At 39.6% G+C, this 23570-nt stretch overlaps 2 protein-coding genes across 3 annotated transcripts in view; one reads left to right on the top strand and one right to left on the bottom strand.

The window, feature by feature from the left end:
• The window catches only part of LOC138319411 (centrosomal protein of 128 kDa-like), an 80280-nt gene extending 70817 nt beyond the window's left edge, over positions 1 to 9463 (top strand). For both annotated transcript variants that reach the window (XM_069262525.1, XM_069262526.1), the window contains 4 exons: positions 1381 to 1430; positions 5731 to 5847; positions 6782 to 6889; positions 7041 to 9463. In XM_069262525.1, coding sequence (XP_069118626.1) covers positions 1381 to 1430; positions 5731 to 5847; positions 6782 to 6889; positions 7041 to 7244 — 479 coding nt within the window. In that variant the 3' untranslated portion in view covers positions 7245 to 9463. The remainder of the gene's footprint in view (positions 1 to 1380; positions 1431 to 5730; positions 5848 to 6781; positions 6890 to 7040) is intronic.
• A 417-nt stretch (positions 9464 to 9880) lies between these two features.
• LOC138319826 (iron-sulfur cluster assembly 2 homolog, mitochondrial-like) lies at positions 9881 to 22891 on the bottom strand. The gene is made up of 5 exons (XM_069262956.1): positions 22878 to 22891; positions 22602 to 22670; positions 17477 to 17588; positions 10885 to 10997; positions 9881 to 10559 (listed from the first exon to the last, which is right to left on the bottom strand). Exons 1-5 carry the CDS (start codon positions 22889 to 22891, stop codon positions 10385 to 10387), a joined length of 483 nt encoding a protein of 160 aa, XP_069119057.1. The 3' UTR covers positions 9881 to 10384.
• Between the last annotated feature and the right edge of the window lie 679 nt (positions 22892 to 23570).

The raw sequence follows: 23570 nt of genomic DNA, 5'->3' as shown, positions 1-23570 counted from the left end.
TCACTGACCATCATTGTAGGGGAGACTTTATAACTGTTACTGGATCACTGGCCATCATTGTAGGGGAGACTTTATAACTGTTACTGGATCACTGGCCATCATTGTAGGGGAGACTTTATAACTGTTACTGGATCACTGGCCATCATTGTAGGGGAGACTTTATAACTGTTACTGGATCACTGGCCATCATTGTAGGGAGACTTTATAACTGTTACTGGATCACTGGCCATCATTGTAGGGGAGACTTTATAACTGTTACTGGATCACTGGCCATCATTGTAGGGGAGACTTTATAACTTTTAACTGTACTGGATCACTGGCCATCATTGTAGGGGACACTTTATAACTGTTACTGGATCACTGGCCATCATTGTAGGGGAGACTTTATAACTGTTACTGGATCACTGGCCATCATTGTAGGGGAGACTTTATAACTGTTACTGGATCACTGGCCATCATTGTAGGGCAGACTTTATAACTGTTACTGGATCACTGGCCATCATTGTAGGGCAGACTTTATAACTGTTACTGGATCACTGGCCATCATTGTAGGGAGACTTTATAACTGTTACTGGATCACTGGCCATCATTGTAGGGGAGACTTTATAACTGTTACTGGATCACTGGCCATCATTGTAGGGGAGACTTTATAACTGTTACTGGATCACTGGCCATCATTGTAGGACAGACTTTATAACTGTTACTGGATCACTGGCCATCATTGTAGGGCAGACTTTATAACTGTTACTGGATCACTGGCCATCATTGTAGGACAGACTTTATAACTGTTACTGGATCACTGGCCATCATTGTAGGGCAGACTTTATAACTGTTACTGGATGTGCTTTTGTGAATTTACTCTTAACAGCTGGTATATGTAGATGAGTATAGGTTTATAAAATGAGCGGTGTGTGTTGTCTTGCTTTCTGTTTGACGGGTGTGTTATCTAATGGTGTCACACAAGGAGCTTCAATGCATGATTCAGCATATCGCTTTCTCAAAAGACCTTTCCCAATACAAATTCTTATTTTAAGATTATAAATACATGTATTACACTTTCATAGATGAAGTTTGAACATTCTTAAAATTCAGTTTAATATTTATTTGGGAAATTTTTCCTGATTGTGTTTATTTCAGTAAATGTGTACATATAATGGATTTTATAAACAATATATATTTTAGTAAATGTTTACATAGTATAAATTTTATAAATAATGTCATGGATAGAAGATTAGATAACTTTACAAGCGTTTTAAGTTTTCAATGTCAAACAGAGAAATAAGAAAGCATATCAAAATAAGTTGTTCATTGAGGACATGAACTGTTTGTGAAGATTTATGTAAAGGTTTTGTCTGACCGTTCACTCATTGTTTGTTACAGAACTTGCCTACAGAGAATTGGATAATGTACAAGCCGTGGAAAAATTACAGGTAAGAATTGGCTTCTGTTTAAAGGAGTAGGGTTAAAATAAAGCTATTTACTGTTTGACATTTTTAGCTCACCTGGCCCAAATGGCCAGTGAGCTTATGTCATTGCGCGGCGTCCGTCGTCCGTCCATCAACATTTCCTTTAAAACGCTACTAGTCATAGAGTTTCTCATGGATTGTAACCAAATTTTGCCAGAAACATCCTTGGGGGAAAGGGAACAGAACTTGTATAAATTTTGGCTCTGACCCCCTGGGGGCAGGAGGGGCGGGGCTCAATAGGGGAAATAGAGGTAAATCCTATAAATCGCTGCTTGTCCTAGAGTTCTGCATGGATTGTAACCATATTTAACCATAAACATCCTTGAGGGAAGAGGAACACAAGAACAGAACTTGTATAAATTTTGGCTAAGACCCCCCGGGGGCAAGAGGGGCGGGGCCCAATAGGGAAATAGAGGTAAATCCTATTGCTAATTGTCCTAGAGTTCTGCATGGATTGTGACCAAATTTCGCCACAAAAAACTTGGGGAAAGGGAACAGAACTTGTAGAAATTTTGGCTCTGACCCCCTGGGGACAGGAGGGGCGGGGCCCAATAGGGGAAATAGAGGTAAATCCTATAAATCACTACTAGTCATAGAGTTCTGCATGGATTGTAACCAAATTTGGCCACAAACATCCTCGGGGGAAGGAGAACAGAACTTGTATAAATTTTGGCTCTGACCCCCTGGGGGCAGGAGGGGCTGGGCCCAATAGGGGAAATAGAGGTAAATCCTATGAATCACAACTAGTAATAGAGTTCTGCATGGATTGTAACCAAATTTGGCCACAAACATCCTTTGGGGAAGGGGAACAGAACTTGTATAAATTTTGGCTCTGACCCCCCGGGGGCAGGACGGGTGGGGCCCAATAGGGGAAATAGAGGTAAATCCTATAAATCGCTACTTGTCCTAGAGTTCTGCATGGAATGTAACCAAATTTGGCCACAAATATCCTTGGGGGAAGGGGAACAGAACTTGTATAAATTTTGGCTCTGACCCCCTTGGGGTAGGAGGGGCAGGGCCCAATAGAGGAAATAGAGTTAAATCCTATAACTCGCTATTTGTCCTAGAGTTCTCCATGGATTGTAACCAAATTTGGCCACAAACATCCTTGGAGGAAGGGGAACAGAACTTGTATAAATTTTGGCTCTGACCCCCTGGGGGCAGGAGGGGCGGGGCCCAATAGGGGAAATAGAGGTAAATCCTATAAATCGCTACTTGTCCTAGAGTTCTGCATGGAATGTAACCAAATTTGGCAACAAACATCCTTGGGGGAAGGGGAACAGAACTTGTATAAATTTTGGCTCTGACCCCCTTGGGGCAGGAGGGGTGGGGCCCAATAGGGGAAATAGAGGTAAATCCTATAAATCGCTACTTGTCCTAGAGTTCTGCATGGATTGTAACCAAATTTGGCCACAAACATCCTTGGGGGAAAGGGAACAGAACTTGTATAAATTTTGGCTCTGACCCCCTTGGGGCAGGAGGGGTGGGGCCCAATAGGGGAAATAGAGGTAAATCCTATAAATCGCTTCTTGTCCTAGAGTTCTCCATGGATTGTAACCAAATTTAGTCACAAACATCCTTTGGGGAAAGGGAACAGAACTTGTATAAATTTTGGCTCTGACCCCTGGATGCAGGAGGGGCGGGGTCCAATAGGGGAATTAGAGGTTAATATTCAAATTCCTTCAGAAAAGAAATAATGAACCTGTATTCAGAAAATTTCTTGGCATTACAAACCAGGTGAGCGATACAGGCCCTCTGGGCCTCTTGTTTAATGAAAAGTCATTAAATGGAGGGTGAGAAATCTATATTCAGAATTACCTCGTTACTTGTCCACATGGAAATGTATCACTGTTTTCTGTCCTCATTTTTGTAGCAAAATTAGTCACTTATAGTTATACCAAATGTAACGAAGTTAATTAAGCGAGTGAGTAGGGTTGGGCTCCTGCACTAGTTCTGGTAAATGTTTGACAAGAAGATTTTAGTACTTGTATCAGTAACAGCTCAGTGGACTTTCTCTGAAGCTCTAGCCTTCTTTATAGCCCATTATATGTCAAACTGTTCCCTGATATAGGGTACTCTCTGTTAGATTTAGAGTAATTAACTTTAAAAAAGGTGCTCCACAGGTAATAGCCTTTGCCCTGCTCCCGTATTAGGGTATTTACTGTACTGCCCTACATAAGTTTGCCTGAAAAGAAGTGTTGTGTTGATATACCAGTAACACTTGTGTTGATATACCAGTTACACTTGTGTTGATATACCAGTAACACTTGTGTAGATATACCAGTAACACTTGTGTTGATATACCAGTAACACTTGTGTAGATATACCAGTAACACTTGTGTTGATATACCAGTAACACTTGTGTTGATATACCAGTAACACTTGTGTAGATATACCAGTAACACTTGTGTTGATATACCAGTAACACTTGTGTTGATATACCAGTAACACTTGTGTTGATATACCAGTAACACTTGTGTTGATATACCAGTAACATTTGTGTTGATATACCAGTAACACTTGTGTTGATATACCAGTAACACTTGTGTTGATATACCAGTAACACTTGTGTTGATATACCAGTAACACTTGTGTAGATATACCAGTAACACTTGTGTTGATATACCAGTAACACTTGTGTTGATATACCAGTAACACTTGTGTTGATAGACCAGTAACACTTGTGTAGATATACCAGTAACACTTGTGTTGATATACCAGTAACACTTGTGTAGATATACCAGTAACACTTGTGTAGATATACCAGTAACACTTGTGTTGATGTACCAGTAACACTTGTGTTGATGTACCAGTAACACTTGTGTTGATAGACCAGTAACACTTGTGTAGATATACCAGTAACACTTGTGTTGATATACCAGTAACACTTGTGTTGATATACCAGTAACACTTGTGTAGATATACCAGTTACACTTGTGTAGATATACCAGTAACACTTGTGTTGATATACCAGTAACACTTGTGTTGATATACCGGTAACACTTGTGTAGATATACCAGTAACACTTGTGTTGATATACCAGTAACACTTGTGTAGATATACCAGTAACACTTGTGTTGATATACCAGTAACACTTGTGTTGATATACCGGTAACACTTGTGTAGATATACCAGTTACACTTGTGTTGATATACCAGTAACACTTGTGTAGATATACCAGTAACACTTGTGTTGATATACCAGTAACACTTGTGTAGATATACCAGTTACACTTGTGTTGATATACCAGTAACACTTGTGTTGATATACCAGTAACACTTGTGTTGATATACCAGTAACACTTGTGTAGATATACCAGTAACACTTGTGTAGATATACCAGTAACACTTGTGTTGATATACCAGTAACACTTGTGTTGATATACCAGTAACACTTGTGTTGATATACCAGTAACACTTGTGTAGATATACCAGTAACACTTGTGTAGATATACCAGTAACACTTGTGTAGATATACCAGTAACACTTGTGTAGATATACCAGTAACACTTGTGTAGATATACCAGTAACACTTGTGTAGATATACCAGTAACACTTGTGTTGATATACCAGTAACACTTGTGTAGATATACCAGTAACACTTGTGTAGATATACCAGTAACACTTGTGTAGATATACCAGTAACACTTGTGTTGATATACCAGTAACACTTGTGTAGATGTACCAGTAACACTTGTGTAGATGTACCAGTAACACTTGTGTTGATATACCAGTAACACTTGTGTAGATATACCAGTAACACTTGTGTAGATATACCAGTAACACTTGTGTAGATATACCAGTAACACTTGTGTTGATATACCAGTAACACTTGTGTAGATATACCAGTAACACTTGTGTTGATATACCAGTAACACTTGTGTTGATATACCAGTAACACTTGTGTAGATATACCAGTAACACTTGTGTAGATATACCAGTAACACTTGTGTTGATAGACCAGTAACACTTGTGTTGATAGACCAGTAACACTTGTGTTGATATACCAGTAACACTTGTGTAGATATACCAATTACACTTGTGTTGATATACCGGTAACACTTGTGTAGATATACCAGTTACACTTGTGTTGATATACCAGTAACATTTGTGTAGATATACCAGTTACACTTGTGTTGATATACCAGTAACATTTGTGTAGATAAATCAGTTACACTTGTGTTGATATACCGGTAACACTTGTGTAGATACACCAGTAACACTTGAGTTGATCTACCAGTAACACTTGTTTTGTTTAATTTCAGGAGCACATCCTTGATCTAACAGATGAACTTGAACTAAGAAAGATACGAGAAGAGGAAATTATACGAGCGCAGGAGTCTGATAAACAACATATTATCGAGGATCTACATGAACTTCGAGTAAGGCATTATGATAATTATAGCTTTTTAGCTCACCTGGCCCGAAGGGTTGGTGAGCTTATGTCATGGCGCGGCATCCTTCGTCCGGCGTCCGGCCGTGTGTCCGTCAACATTTCCTTTAAATCGCTACTAGTCATAGAGTTCTGCATGGATTGTAACCAAATTTGGCCACAAACATCCTTAGGGGAAGAGGAACAGAACTTGTATAAATTTTGGCTCTGACCCCCCGGGGGCAGAGGGGCGGGGCCCAATAGGGGAAATAGAGGTAAATCCTATAAATCACTACTAGTCATAGAGTTCTGCATGGATTGTAACCAAATTTGGCCACAAACATCCTCGGGGGAAGGAAAACAGAACTTGTATAAATTTTGGCTCTGACCCCCTGGGGGCAGGAGGGGCGGGGCCCAATAGGGGAAATAGAGGTAAATCTTATGAATCGCTACTAGTCATAGAGTTCTGCATGGATTGTAACCAAATTTGGCCACAAACATCCTTGGAGAAAGGGGAACAGAACTTGTATAAATTTTGGCTCTGACCCCCTGGGGGCAGGACGGGTGGGGCCCAATAGGGGATTTAGAGGTAAATATTCAAATTCCTTCAGAAAAGAAACAATGAACCTGTATTCAGAACATTACTTGGCATTACAAACCAGGTGAGCGATACAGGCCCTCTGGGCCTCTTGTTTAAATTCTGTTGACATGTCTGTTTATTTGCCTCCTGGTTACAGTATTCACAACTCAGTGTTGTGCGTGAGTAGTGTATTTTATAAAAGTGGTGGAGAAACTTGTATTCTGGTCAGTATGTCACGGTTTTGTTTATTGTAATATGACATTTGTCAGAGTCATTTGAGTCCAAGTCAAGAATCTTTCACGGAAGAAATGGACATTATCTTTTGTGTAATATTCTAATTCTAATTTTGAATTTTTTTCTGCAGACTGTACAAGAGGAGAAGGCTAGAATAGAGGACCGATATCTCCGTTTGTCCGAGACAATGAGAGCTCTACAGGAAGAAATCAAGTCTGCAAATATTGGTGGAAATAAAGTAAGGAAAAAAGTTTAGGGGGAAAAGTTATATAATTGGGATCAACATTCTACTGTTATGAAATGCAATAATTTTGAATACAAGATATATTTTCTATATTCGAAAAACATTATCGCTAAATATTAATGCTCAAAATCTTTGATATATATAGGTGTCAGAGTTTGAGCGTGAAAGGAATGCTGGAAATCTAAGAAAATCAACAACTCCAAGAAAGAAAAATCAGAGAGTTCGGATACACGAGAGTCCAAAGCGTCCGATCACCCCTCCATCCAAACTTAAGAAGGGCCAAACTCCGCCTATGGCTTTGTCTGAGGAGGAGTTCCAGAGACGTTACATGTCACAGAAGGACTGCTAGCAGGAAACAATTTGGATGAGAGCTTTTGTTTAGTACATTTCCTGTAAAAGAACTTACCAGGGTTTTATAAGGATTTTATTTATATTGCTTACTGACCAATGTCAACCATGTAAATTTTATAGTTGAGGATCTGAATTCCGGCGTTACACACACAAAAAACATTACTGTGGTTTATATCACATATTCTTCAAACAAAATTATTTGGTGCTGCATTTTCACTAAAATCTGAAAAGAAAGATAAAGAAAAACGTCCATGTGTTATAATTAGATATGTTGTAGATAGCAATGTACTGTAGTCTATGAAAGGCACTAGTAGAAAAACTATAGCCAGGGCTCAGCAAAGAAAGCCTTTGTCAAGGTTCACCAAGCAGAGCTTTTGCCAGGGCTCACTAAGCAGAGTCTGTATGAGGGCTCACCAAGGAGAGCTTTTGTCGAGGCTAACCAAGCAGAGTCTGCATGAGGGCTCACCAAGCAGAGTCTGTATGAGGGCTCACCAAGCAGAGTCTGCATGAGGGCTCACAAAGGAAAGCTTTTTTCAAGGCTCACCAAGCTGAGTATGTATCAGGGCTGACCAAGGAGAGCTTTTGTCAAGGCTCATCAAGCAGAGTCTGTATCAGGGCTCACCAAGGAGAGCTTTTGTCAAGGCTCATCAAGCAGAGTCTGTATCAGGGCTCACCAAGGAGAGCTTTTGTCAAGGCTCATCAAGCAGAGTCTGTATCAGGGCTCACCAAGGAGAGCTTTTGTCAAGGCTCACCAAGCTGAGTATGTATCAGGGCTCACCAAGCAGAGCCCTAGTCAGGGTTCCAGTAGATAAAACCATACACCCCCCACTGTACATACTATAATGGGTGGCTTTACATCACATTTACATGAAATGTAGATATGTTATTTATTTTAGTGCTGATTTGAATGGGTGATGTGGATGTTCAATGGTTGTGAAAAATTTGTGAAGTGTCCTCAAAAAATACCTCCATTAAATAAGACTATTGGATATTTAGATACTTTCACCTGTCCTCTATCTAAAACGTTCTAGAAGTCAGGGGTGGAGAGTTCAGAGTGGAAAGGTCATAGCAACCTCTGCCTGGAACTGTCTGGAGTGGTTTGGGATTGAAGAGGTCAGAGAAACCTTTACCTGAAACTCAGGAAGTAATCTTGGATGGAGGTCATATAAAACTTTATCTGGATCTCTCTGGGGGGGGGGGAGGCCTGGAGTCAAAAAATCATAGGTGCAGAGGTCAGAGAAAGCTTGAACTTTCTGAAAGTGGTCTTGGATGGAGAGGTGTGAATCTTGTTTTTCATGAATGTGGGTTTGTTATAATAAGGAGAAATCTGTTGTACAGAGATTAGGGTCCATGGTTATAAAAACATCGCAGGTCAAATCTCCAGGAAATCACCTTCTATGGGTAATACAATAGTTTAGATATCTCTATTGTATGATGCTATATGGTCTGTGATACAGGTGTACTGTATATATGGAGATTAGGTTTTAGGTGTACAGTAGAGACATACAGATCTCCAGTACAGGTTGGAGAGAAGTGCCATGAAAGATGTCTTATACAGATGCAAGATCAATATACGGGCTTTTGGTCACAGATACGGTGACGAGAACTTAACCAGGTTAGAATCTCTGGTTAATGTTTGATGCCTGTGATCCTTAAGAACATCAAATGTTTTGTATGTTATGTAGTGCAAATGTTGTTTTGTATAGTATTTATTTTCCTGAGTTTTTGGGAGTATTTACTGGCATTCAAGTATAGAGTGTGAGTGATCACAAATTGCTGTGGGCTGGAGTGCCTAAGGTTTTGTACAGCAGTACCTGTGATATGATATGTACATGTATATGTATACGAAATTTGTTGTACAAGAAAAGATTTTAATGTCTCATCTTTTGATAATATTTTAGTAACCATACCAGTATTTTTGGTTAATGCACATTACTGTATCTTTTTACTTCCCTAATTTTGTCAAATTTTAACAAACTGTAACATATTTTACCAAGCCATTTTCTACAAAATTACAATGTCATTCCAGTCTATAAATTATTCTTCTTTGTTAGAATCTCTTAGAAGTTTGTAGCTTTATACCTTTCCTTCTGTGATGTTTTACATATCAAATGATGTTTAGCTATGAAGCATTCCTCTATATACTCTAAAATCTACATGGTATCACCAAATCAAATTTTATATACAAAAATATATAAATAAATCCTATATATTGTACGTCTTACTTGTTTCTATTATTAAAGATTCCACTGAATCACAGATCGTGAAGATGTCGCTTTTACTATTCCCTCATGCGATATTGCTTGGTTTAACCTAGGTTAGGTGTTGATTGGTCAGTCTTTCAACATTTATGATTCATTTCACATCCTGTGGAAATACATATGTAGGAATATTCAATAGGCTATTTCATGTATATTCATTACTGATGCAGTAGATTCTCTTAATACAAGTTGGTATACCCAAGTCTGTAAACTAGTGGGTTATTTGCCATGTTTGAGTTTGCATGATTTTTAATGAAACAAAATTTTGTGATCTGGCTATATCACAAATCACATATTAAATGATGCCCTGCGAAATTGTAAAAATACCTGGCTACACTGTACGTTTGTATAAAAAGAAGAATAAGAAATGATATATGTATTCATAAACATTTTATTTCATAATCATCAATTAACAATAAAATGTACAGTAGCACACTGAAAGCTGGGAAAAAGATATCAAGTTTGACAGAATAGGTCAAACATTAAAAAAAATTTGTATCCAAGTGGATTAAAGACAAATGAAAGTTGATGAATATTTTGCAAAACAGCTATCTCCTTTCTGTAGGCTCTTCAGACACCATACACGTATATACTTGGGTCACAATGTCCTCTCCCGTAGTCCGCACGATCCTGACACACATGCCATGGTGTGTGTATCTTATTACAAAAATCATTTCTAAAGAGATGTATCTGTTTTACCAGTTCATGATTTCTCCATCACATCCAATGTGTGAAAACGACACAATGATGTCACAGCAACAAATCCATGACGACAAAACAAACGTTATTACATGGACATTGTGTTGCGATTCTTCCTTAGTATACTGAAGAACATGCTTCCATAAATAATATCATATAATGAGGCCCCGAAAGAGCATCAGAGCTTTAATGCAAATGAGGCCCCGCAAGAGCATCCTTGTTCCGCCTGAGGATTGTTGATTATTCGAAAAGCTGATCTAATGAGTTCTTCATGGTAATCAATCGTACATCCTTTCAAAAAGTCCAGGGAATCTGTATCCACAACAACTTTAGCTCCATCCTTCTCAAACAAACTAAAAGAAAAAGGAAAATGTTTCTATTCTATTCATCAATTCAATGAGCAGTAAATGTCTATAATCACAAGTCAATGTTTTTGTACAAAAGATCAGAGTTCAGTGTGATTTAATTCCAAACTGACACAAATGCGATAACCATTGAATTATTAATTTTAAATATTATTTTCTTTTGAGTTGTATCCTGTGACTGTGATTCATAATGATTGATGACCAGGTGACTCAAGAATCAGTAATTGTTTTCTGACAATGTAGGAATGTTCAGGTAGACACTTAATTAACAAGGAAAGATAACTCCTACACAAAAATGGAAAACAAAACTTACTGATCATCTTCATGAACTTTTGAATCCAGATCAAACTTGTACTGAAATCCTGAACATCCACCACCCTCTACGATGACACGAAGACAACCCTTATCATCCAAGCTCTTCAATCGCTGAAAGAAAATAATTAAAGTTATGTTTACCCATGGGATATTTATATATATATATATCTGTTTTTCAACTTTCTATGATATACCCATAGTACAGCTGTGTTCAACTGAGTGTGTCACATAGGTTTATATATTGTCCATATGCAATTGTCATTGTGCTCTTCAGAGGATGTATATATATATATATAACTAGAAATTGTCACCGGGCACCGGGACAATTTGACGGGCTTTCACCTAAAAGCTACTTCGTTCAAGACCATTTATAAAACACTTAGTTTCAACGTACCAAAAGTCCAATACCAGGTCTTAGGCCTTTCAAAACTTTACAATAAGTCATTTGATTTAGGATTGTTAGCCCGAGTGCCCTTTGATATAGGTCAAGGTCAATCACATTCACAAACTTATTAGGCATTTATGTCAGCATGCTTCATGCTTCATGCTTAATATTAGGTCTCTAGGCCTTCTAGAAATTGAGAAGAAGATTTTTTAATGATTTTTTCGAAAAATTGCATTGTTGAACTTTGTCCCTTATTTCCAACCCGAAGTTGAAGTTTTACAGAAAAGTTGTAAGAAAATGAATTGTTTCATTTTTTATTCTACATAACATATCCAAAAATGAAAGTAATTGGCTTTGTGGTTAACGAGCTACGGCTGTGTCAATAAGCTGAATTTTCACAGGATTATTAGCTCACCTGGTCCAAAGGACCGAGGTGAGCTTATGGGATACCGCAGCGTCCGGCGTCCGTCGTCCGTCCGGCGTCCGTCAACAATCGACTTCTTCTCCATAACCGCTAGTCGGATTTCAACAAAATTTGACTGGTAGCATCCTTATGGGCTACTAACTGAAAATTGTACAAATGATGGGGCTGACCCCCCGGGGGCCTGAGGGGCGGGGCCAAAAGGGGTCAATTTGGCTATTTCCATATAAACGACTTCTTCTCTGAAACCAAGCATGGGATAGCACCCATAATGCAATGGTAGCATCCTTATAGGGTGGGGATTCAAAATTGTACAAATGATGGGGCTGACCCCCCGGGGGCCTGAGGGGCGGGGTCAAATGGGGTCAATTTGGCTATTTCCATATAAACGACTTCTTCTCTCAAACTAAGCATGAGATAGCACTCATAATGCAATTGTAGTATCATTATAGGGTGGGGATTCAAAATTGTACAAATGATGGGGCTGACCCCCCGGGGGCCTGAGGGGCGGGGTCAAAAGGGGTTAATTTGGCTATTTCCATATAAACGACTTCTTCTCTGAAACTAAGCATGGTATTGCGCTCATAATGCAATGGTTACATCCTTATAGTGTGGGGATTCAAAATTGTGCAAATGGTAGGGCTGACCCCCCGGGGGCCTGAGGGGCGGGGTCAAAAGGGTACATTTTGGCTATTTCCATATAAATGACTTCTTCTCTGCAACTAAGCATGGTATAGCAGCCATAATGCAATGGTAGCATCCTTGTAGGCTGGGGATTCCAAATTGAGCAAATGATAGGGCTGACCCCCGGGGGCCTGAGGGGCGGGGTCAAAAGTGGTCAATTTCCATACAAGAGGCCCAGAGGGCCTGTATCGCTCACCTGGTTTGTAATGCCAAGTAATGTTCTGAATACAGGTTCATTGTTTCTTTTCTGAAGGAATTTTAATATTAACCTCTAAATCCCCTACTGGGCCCCACCCCTCCCGCCCCCAGGGGGTCAGAGCCAAAATTTATACAAGTTCTGTTCCCCTTCCCCCAAGGATGTTTATGGCCAAATTTGGTCACAATCCAAGCAAAACTCTAGGACAAGAAGTGATTTATAGGATTTACCTCTATTTCCCCTATTGGGCCCCACCCGTCCTGCCCTCGGGGGGGCCAGAGTCAAAATTTATACAAGTTCTGTTCCCCTTCCCCCAAGGATGTTTGTGGCCAAATTTGGTTACAATCCATGCAGAACTCTATGACTAGTAGCGATTTAAAGGATTTACCTCTATTTCCCCTATTGGGCCCCGCCCCTCCTGCCCCCGGGGGGTCAGAGCCAAAATTTATACAAGTTCTGTTCCCCTTCCCCAAAGGATGCTTGTGGCCAAATTTGGTTACATTCCATTCAGAACTCTATGACTAGTAGCGATTTAAAGGATTTACCTCTATTACCCCTATTGGGCCCCGCCCCTCCTGCCCCCGGGGGACCAGAGCCAAAATTTATACAAGTTCTGTTCCCCTTACCCCAAGGATATTTGTGGCCGAATCTGGTTACAATTCATGTAGAACTCTATTACAAGTAGCGATATAAAGGATTTACCTCTATTTCCCGTATTGGGCCCCGCCCCTCCTGCCCCCGGGGGACCAGAGCCAAAATTTTAACAAGTTCTGTTCCCCTTCCCCAAAGGATGTTTGTGGCCAAATTTAGTTACATTCCATTCAGAACTCTACGACAAGTAGCGATTTAAAGGATTTACCTCTATTTCCCCTATTGGGCCCCGCCCCTCCTGCCCTCGGGGGATCAGAGCCAAAATTTATACAAGTTCTGTTCCCCTTCCCCCAAGGATGTTTGTGGCTAATTTTGGTTACAATCCATGCAGAACTCTAGGACAAGTAGCGATTTAAAGGATTTACCTCTATTACCCCTATTGGGCCCCGCCCCTCCTGCCCCTGGGGGACCAGAGCCAAAATTTATACAAGTTCTGTTTCCCCTCCCCCAAGGATGTTTGTGGTCAAATTTGGTTACAATCCATGCAGAACTCTAGGACAAGTAGCGATTTATAGGATTTACCTCTATTTCCCCTATTGAGCCCCGCCCCTCCTGCCCCGGGGGGGACAGAGCCAAAATTTATACAAGGTCTGTTCCCCCTCCCCCAAGGATGTTTGTGGCCAAATTTGGTTACAATCCATGCAGAACTCTATGACTAGTAGCGATTTAAAGGAAATGTTGACGGACGGACGGACGGACGGACGGACGGACGGACGACGGACGCCGCGCCATGACATAAGCTCACCGGCCCTTCGGGCCAGGTGAGCTAATAAATGACTTTTTCTCTGCAACTTAACATGGGATTGCGCTCATAATGCAATGGTTACATCCTTATAGGTTTGGATTCAAAATTTTGCAAATGATGGGGCTGACCCCCCGGGGGCCTGAAGGGTGGGGTCAAAAGGGTTCAATTTGGCTATTTCCATATAAACGACTTCTTCTCTGCAACTAAGAATGGAAGAGCACTTATAATGCAATGGTAGCATCCTAATAGGGTTGGGATTTGAAATTGTACAAATGATAGGGCTGACCCCCAGGGCCTTAAACGGCAATAGATGCGAGGTCAAAAAGGTCAATTAGGCTACTATTCTCATATAAATTACTTTGTCTCTGAACCTATGTATTGGATAGCATATTTGTATTCAAAATTAAACTTTGGGAGTCAATTTTGCTTATTTTTCTAATTGTCAGAGTCTTGTGATAATTACTAACAAAAAACCAGGTGAGCGATACAGGCCCTCTGGGCCTCTTGTTTTCTAAACTCTACAATCACACGCACTCTGTGACCTTGGATGAAGGTCAAGGTCGTTCATTTTTTCAAACCCGATAGTCAACTACCTAAGCATACTTCATGCACATTATCAAGCCTCTATACTATGTAGAACTTGACAAGAAGTTGATTTCGTGATTTTCACCGAAAATGGCGAATTTCCATTATGAGTCAATTATCAACTGGAAGTTGACATTTTAAAGAAAAATGTACAAATACAAAGTTTCTCAGTATTCTATTCTACATAACATATATAAAATGAAAGGAATTGGCTCAGTGGTTAACGAATTATGGCTGTCTAGCTTAAACCGGAAGTGACGTCATTGCGGCCATATTTGAATTCAAATCAACACCATATTAACAAGAATTGGTCACGGTGATAAGTTGAAGATCTTGTGTGAGTTTGGGCTTAATCGGATTGGTGGAATAAGAGAAGATGTTTAAAATATAATTGTCGAAATTTGCAAAAAAATCTTAGTTAAATATTCAATACGTCATAAAAAATTAATTAGTGGATCAATTTTAAGTTTGAAGACATTAAAGTCTTCAAAATGGCATACTGCATCGATGTGATGCAAAAAAAATGACGAAAATTGAATAATGAAAAAAAAATCTAAAAATAGTAACATTAGGTAAACTTTGACCTCCAGCGAGCTTTTTAACGAGACATATTTTGTGGAAAGATGTCATGGGTAAAATATGTCCATCCCCTACAATAAAATTTCTTCAGATTTGAAATAGCTTTCATACCTTTTGAGTTATAGCAGTTTTTGTGTTTTTAGGTTTTTCGTCATGGCGGCCATATTGGATTTTTTGACCTACTTAATTTTGTTCATGGAACACCTCCACTCACATGGCTTAAGCATACTGAAATAACTTTTATCCTATGTCTTACCTTTTGTCCGATAGAGCGTTCACAAAAACAGGAAGAAGAATAATAATAAGAACTAGAAATTGTCACCGGGACAATTTGACGGGCTTTTCACCTAAAAGCTACTTCGTTCAAGGTCATTTATAAAACACTTGGTAGCGCTTAGTTTCAACGTACCAAAACTCCAATACCAGGTCTTAGGCCTTTCAGAACTTTACAATAAGTCATTTGAAGATTTTAGGATTGTTAGCCCGAGTGCCCTTTGATATAGGTCAAGGTCAATCAAATTAACAAACTTGGTAGGCATTTATGTCAGCATGCTTCATGCTTAATATTAGGTCTCTAGGCCTTCTAGAAATTGAGAAGATTTTTTCATGATTTTGTCGAAAAATTGCATTTTTGAACTTTGTCCCTTATTTCCAACCGGAAGTTGACGTTTTACAGAAAAGTTGTAACGAAATGAATTGTTTCATTTTTGATTCTACATAACATATCCAAAAATGAAAATAATTGGCTCTGTGGTTAACGAGCTACGGCTGTCTCAATGAGCTGAATTTTCACAGGATTATTTTCATAACTCTACAATCACACGCACTCTGTGACCTTGGATGACGGTCAAGCTCATTTATTTTTTCAAACCCGATAGTCAACTACCTAAGCTTACTGCATGCAAAACATGAAGCCTCTATACTATGTAGAACTTGACAAGAAGATTTTTTTCGTGATTTTCACCGAAAAGGGCGATTTTGCACTATGAGTCAATAAACAACCAGAAGTTGACATTTTAGAGAAAAATGTACGATTACAAAGTTTTTCAGTATGCTATTCTACATCACTTAACGAAAACAATAGGTCTTTTCACAAATAGTGAAAAGCCCTAATAAGAATGTCCTTGTGATGGAACAAAACATGACAAGAGATCCCAGAGGGATCTTGGCACCCACCAAAGAATGATCTACATCAGACAATGGAAGGAGGGATCTTTTCTCTGCTTTTCAAACTTTTACTACATATTACTACATATAAAATTTGAGAAAGATCCTTTCAGTACTTTCCGAGATATACAACTTCAATTATCAAAATCATAGATGACTACCTGTCGGCCATCTTGTTGACCGATGTGGTCCAAAAATGCAATATGCACAACTAGGGCCGTAGGGGAACCTGCATATGAAAATTTGAGAAAGATCCCTTCAGTCCTTTCTGAGAAATAGCGGTAACAAACTTTAACTATCAAAATCCAAGATGGCGGCCATCTCGTTGACCGATCGGTGAAAATGCATATGAAATGCAATATGCACAACTAAGGCCCCTTGAGAACCTACATGTGAAATTTGAGAGCGATCACTTCAGTACTTTCTGAGAAACATAGCGATAACAAGAAATGTTAATGGACGGAGGGACAGACCACGAACGAAAAGCGATTTGAATAGCCCACTATTTGATGATGGTGGACTTAAAAAAACAAAAACAAAATAATAACAAGAGATCCCAGAGGGATCTTGGTACCCACCAAAGAATAATCTAAGTCTGACAATGGAAAGAGGGATCTTTTTTCTGCTTTTCAAACTTTTTCAAAAATACTACATATCAAATTTGAGACAGATCGCTTAAGTACTTTCTGAGAAATAGCAGTAACAAACTTCAACTATCAAAATCCAACTTGGCGGTCATCTTGTTGATCGATGGGTCCCAAATTGAAATATGCACATTTAGGGCCCTAGGGGAACCTACATAAGAAATTTGAGAATGATCCATTCAATACTTTCTGAGAAAAAGCGATAACAAACTTTAACTATCAAAATCCAAGATGGCTGCCTGGCGGTCATCTTGTTGACCGATCGATCCAAAAACGTATTATGCACAACTACAGTCCTAGGGGACTTAAACCATCAAAATCAAGATGGCTGCCTCAGTCTTTGATTGTGTTTGATGCAAAAATTAAAATGTTACTAAAGCCCTGAAGAAATATCCGCCATAATGGAATACGCCGGTTATGCTTTTTTTGCTAGATCGCCCGGTCACGTGACCGTCGGAAGCCGCTTTTCAGAACGAATCGAGCAGGGGTTATAGTCAAGCTGAGCTATCCTAGTCCACACATGGGCTATATACCTTCACACAACTATCACTTAGTTGTAATGTGTCAGGCGACACATTTTCTTGTGTCTGTGTCGAAAAACTTTTCTGAATGCAGGCATGTCTTCCTTGTGACCAATTGTTGTTCCTGAAAAATATATGTACATAAAGAGTACAGAAATATGTAGGTTAGATTCTTAATTTAATTTTATTTTGTAATTATCTTCTTAGTGTTTAAGGATCAGAAAGTAAACTTTACACTAAATGTCAACACACTTTGAGAGGAAACAGTGTTTCATTACTAAGTAATCGCAATTAAATGGAAATGCTACTTACCACATGTTAAATCAAACCTATAGAAATAATACACTATCTGTCTACTAATTATATGGGGTAAATCACTACCTGTTTTTTAATATTTTTATTACCTAACCTAGGCCTAATCTAGTGTAGATACATTACTGTCAGCATAGTTGTGTATAGTATCATGTAGGCCTACATCAGACATTGTTAGACAAGAAGGCTTCAATATTCACCACTTCACGCCTAGTGTCGCTCCAATCACCAACTAACACAAACATACAAAACACTAAAAGCAGAGGTACAAAAACAGATACGCAATGCATACCGTTCTTACTTACACAAGAGATCCCAGAGGGATCTTGGCGCCCACCAAAGAAAGATCTATGTCTGACAATGGAAAGAGGGATCTTTTCCCTGCTTTTCAAACTTTTTCAAACACATGACATATAAAATTTGAGACAGATCGCTATAGTACTTTCTAAGAAATAGTGGTAACAAACTTCAACAATGAAATCTAAGATGGCGGCCGGTTGGCCATCTTGTTTACGGATCAGTCCCGAAAGGCATTATGCATCAGTCCTAAAAGGTACTATGCACAACTAGGGTACAAGGGGAACCTACACATAAAATTTGAGAAAGATCCCTTCAGTACTTTCTGAGAAATAGCGGTAACAAATTTTAACAATCAAAATCCAATATGGCCGTCGGTCGGCCATCTTGTTTACCGATCGGTCCCAATTAACAATATGCACAACTAGGGTCCTTGGGGAACCTTCATATGAAATTTGTAAACGATACCTTCAGTACTTTTTGAGAAATAGCGGTAACAAACTTTAACTATCAAAATCCAAGCCATCTTGTTGACCGATCGGTTCCAAAATGCAATATGCACAACTAGGGCCCTAGGGAAACCTATATATGAAATTTGAGAAAGATCCCTTCAGTACTTTTTGAGTAATAGCGGTAACAAACTTTAACTGTCAAAATCCAAGATGGCCACCTGTCGGCCATCTTGTTCACCAATCGGTCCCAAAATGTAATATGCACAACTAGGGTCCAGGGGAACTGTATATGAATTAGAAGATCCTCCCTTTTGAGAATAGCGTAACAAACTTAACTATCAAATCCAGATGCCACCTGTCGGCCATCTTGTTGACGATCGGTCCCAAAATGCAATATGCACAACAAGGGTCCTAGGGGAACCTGTATATGAAATTTGAGAAAGATCCCTTCAGCACTTTTTGAGAAATAGCGGTAACAAACTTTAACTATCAAAATCCAAGATGGCCACCTGTTGGCCATCTTGTTGACCGATTGGTCCCAAAATGCAATATGCACAACTAGGGCCCTAGGGGAACCTATATATGAAATTTGAGAAAGATCCCTGCAGTACTTTTTGAGAAATAGCGGTAACAAACTTTAACTATCAAAATCCAAGATGGCTGCCTGTCGGCCATCTTGTTGACCGATCAGTCCCAAAATGCAATATGCACAACTAGAGTCCTAGGGAAACCTGTACATAAAATTTGAGAAAGATCCCTTCAGCACTTTTTGAGAAATAGCGGTAACAAACTTTAACTATCAAAATCCAAGATGGCCACCTGTCGGCCATCTTGTTGACCAATCAGTCCCAAAATGCAATATGCACAACTAGAGTCCTAGGGGAACCTACATATGAAATTTGAGAAAGATCCCTTCAGCACTTTCTGAGAATTAGCGGTAACAAGAATTGTTAACGGACGGACGGACGGACAGACGGACGGAAGGACGGACGGACGACGGACCACGGACGAAAGGCGATTTGAATAGCCCACCATCTGATGATGGTGGGAGCCCACCATCTGATGATGGTGGGAGCCCACCATCTGATGATGGTGGGCTAAAAACATGATTAAAGATCTTTCTACAGACTGGCAAACACCCCCAACAACACACAAACGATATAACCCTAAGAAATTATTTAGCTACATCAAAACAACTCGAAATGAAAACACTGATATAACAGCCCTACGTAAAGATGGTCAACTCACAGCAGACACCACTACAAAAGCAAATGTTCTCAATCAACAGTTTCAAAAAGCATTCACAACAGAACAAAGCCATAACATACCAAACAAAGGCCAATCACCACACCCTGTTATGCCTCAAATACACATAACATGCTTGGGAATTACAAAACTCTTTGAAAACATAAAACTACATAAAGCTTCAGGGCCAGACCAAATACATGGGAAAATACTCAAATAACTAAAAGATATAACAGCACCCATCCCCACAAAAATATTCACAACATCTCTCACCACACTGTGACAGGAAAAACTACCACATGACTGGAAGCATGCTCATGTTCACCCTATATACAAAAAAGGAGACAAACACAACCCTACAAATTATAGACTAGTCTCACTCACCTCAATTTCATGCAAACTCATGGAACATATTATAACAAGCTCTACAATGAAACACCTCGAAAACAATAACATTCTCTATGATTTACAACATGGATTCAGAGCACCCCATTCATACGAAACACAACTAATCACTTTTATACATGAATTAACACAAAACCATAACAAACAACAAACAAACAGACATGATCATCATGGACTTTGCCAAAGCATTTGACATAATAGTTATATAAACTCAAATATTACAGTATCACAGGACAAACACTTACATGGATTACAGACTTCTTATCACATCACACCCAAACAGTTGTACTTGAAGGGAAACAATCAGAAACAAGAGGCCCAGAGGGCCTGTATCGCTCACCTGGTTTGTAATGTCAAGTCATGTTCTGAATACAGGTTCATTGTTTCTTTTCGGAAGGAATTTTAATATTTACCTCTTATTTCCCTTTTGGGCCTTGCCCCTCCTGCCCCCGCAGGGTCAGAGCCAAAATTTATACAAGTTCTGTTCCCCTTCCCCCAAGGATATTTGTGGCCAAATTTGGTTACAATCCATGCAGAACTCTAGGACAAGTAGTGATTTATAGGATTTACCTCTATTTCCCCTATTGGGCCCCGCCCCTCCTGCCTCCGTGGGGTCAGAGCCGAAATCTATACATTTCTGTTTCCCTTCCCCCAAGGATGTTTGTGGCCAAATTTGGTCACAATCCATGGAGAACTCTAGGACAAGTAACGATTTTTAGGATTTACCTCTATTACCCTTATTGGGCCCTGTCCCTCCTACCCCCGGGGGGTCAGAGCCAAAATTTATACAAGTTCTGTTCCCCTTCCCCCAAGGATGTTTGTGGACAAATTTGGTTACAATCCATGTCGAACTCTTAAGACAAGTAGCGATTTATTGGATTTACCTCTTTTTCCCCTATTGGACCCCGCCCCTCCTGCCCCCGGGGCGTCAGAGCCAAAATTTATACAAGTTCTGTTCCCCTTCACCCAAGGATGTTTGTGACCAAATTTGGTTACAATCCACGCAGAACTCTAGGACAAGTAGCGATTTATAGGATTTACCTCTATTTCCCCTATTGGGGCCCACCCCTCCTGCCCCGGGGGGTCAGAGCCAAAATTTATACAAGTTCTGTTCCCCTTCCCCCAAGGATGTTTGTGGACAAATTTGGTTACAATCCATGTAGAACTCTAGGACAAGTAGCCATTTATAGGATTTACCTCTATTACCCCTATTGGGCCCCGCCCCTCCTGCCCATGGGGGGTCAGAGCCAAAATTTATACAAGTTCTGTTCCCCTTCACCCAAGGATGTTTGTGGCCAAATTTGGTCACAATCCATGCGGAACTCTATGACTAGTAGCGATTTAAATTAAATGTTGACGGACGGACGACGGACACCGCACCATGACATAAGCTCACCAGCCCTTTGGGCCAGGTGAGCTAAAAATACCAGTTACGTCAGGAGTACCTCAAGGAACCTGTTTGAGCCCAATACTCTTCCTTATAAATACATAAACGACTTCCCAGAATACATCAAATACAGCACCCTCAGACTCTATGCAGATGACAGCATAATATACAAAACCATACATAACACACAAGATGCACTTAAATTACAAGAAGATCTAGATGCAGCAGGTAGGTGGGAGGAAGATTGGTTAATGTTCTTCCACCCGGACAAGTGTGGCGTCCTCAGCATCTCAAACAAACCCACAAAGACCAATCATACATACAAACTTCATGACCACAAATTACAACAAGTAACATCTTGCAAATATCTAGGAATCACAATACAAAATAACTTACAGTGGGATCGACACACACATCAACAACATAAATGCAAATGCTAACAAGACACTAGGATTCTTGAAACGAAATCTCCAGATAAACTCACGACATATTAAAGAACATGCTTACAAATCCATAGTCAGACCCAAACTGGAGTACTGTTCCTCGGCATGGGACCCTCATCAGACAAATCAAATCATGTAAATCGAAAAAAACACAATGCAGAGCAGCATGCTATACAACAAGCAGATACCACGTTACACAAGTTCAGTACAGAGGACATGATGGAAAACCTCAACTGGACCTCACTACAAACACGCAGAACAAGAACACGTTTAATATTATTTTATAAAATCATACATCATCATGTGGCAATAGACTATAGTCAAATTCTTCATCTGACAGACAATCACACCCATTCACATATGCATATAGACAAATAGTTGCCACCAGGGACATATTCAAACATTCATTTTTCCCGCACACAATTAAACAATGGAACATCCTACCGGTTGCTACAGTACAAAGCACTACACTAGAGATCTTCAAGTCACATATCCTAAAAACAGAACTTGAATACCTAACCCCCACTCCCTAAAACTCTATCATATTTTATAGCTATCAGAACTATGTATATATGTTTCTGTAACTATAGACCTACACTAAAAAAATAACCTGTATCTTCACAATCACTGTAAATGACTTCACTCTTTTTTTCACAATCACGCTCCTGCCAATCCACACATTACAAACATCGACATCGATGGATTTGTGTCACCTATACAAGAAGCTGACTAATAAATTACCTGACGCAATTTCGTAAATAACTAAATTTATCGGATGAAAATAAGATATATTGTGCTTAAACTGTAACACACCATGACTGTGTCTGTTTAATACCAGTTTTTCAGGGTAAAGTCTACATACCGTGACCTACGTGTAATACGTCATCGACTATAGTAAGATATTTATGACCTCCGTCTCTAATTCACACACATAAACTCGCGTCTCTGGCAGCGCGAGGCATTTACTGTCTAGTGTTTCACACTAATTCATCTCGCGACGTCTTTGTCCTCTGCAACCGTAGCATTCATAATACCGTCTCTGTAACATGATCGCCGCTAGCCGATGACGATTTTTTGTACTTCCGACGGTCTTAGCCTACGAGTTTGACGCACATTTTTTTCCGAGTTTTCATTAGGCCCTGGCTTTATGACAAGGATACAACACCAATGGTCCTAATTAACTTATTAGAACAAATCACACATACACTCTAAAACGCCACGCTATTTGTAGAGATGGGAAAGTTAACTTTCACAATAATGTTCCATACATATTGATTTCTCAGGGACACGATCATAATACGATACATAGGCACTGAAATGCGCTGGCACACTCACCCTAATTAGACTTGGACATTATGACAGATGTAGATGTCTGGTGAGCCTCACGAGCCTTGCTGTATGTCATTATGTCTAAGTCTGGTGACAGGACAAGAGTATCTCGGGCTAAACGTTAACCCTATGCGTATAAGATAGTGCAAAAATAGCAAATCGACGTCGGTGTAACGTTGAAAATGGACCTCCGTTGAAAATTGACTTCGGGTCAGTTTTCAACGTTGAATTGAACA

The sequence above is a fragment of the Argopecten irradians genome, chromosome 3 (genome assembly GCF_041381155.1).
Source record: "Argopecten irradians isolate NY chromosome 3, Ai_NY, whole genome shotgun sequence".
Classification (NCBI taxonomy): Eukaryota; Metazoa; Mollusca; class Bivalvia; order Pectinida; family Pectinidae; genus Argopecten; species Argopecten irradians.
This window is presented reverse-complemented; position numbering and strand designations above follow the sequence as displayed.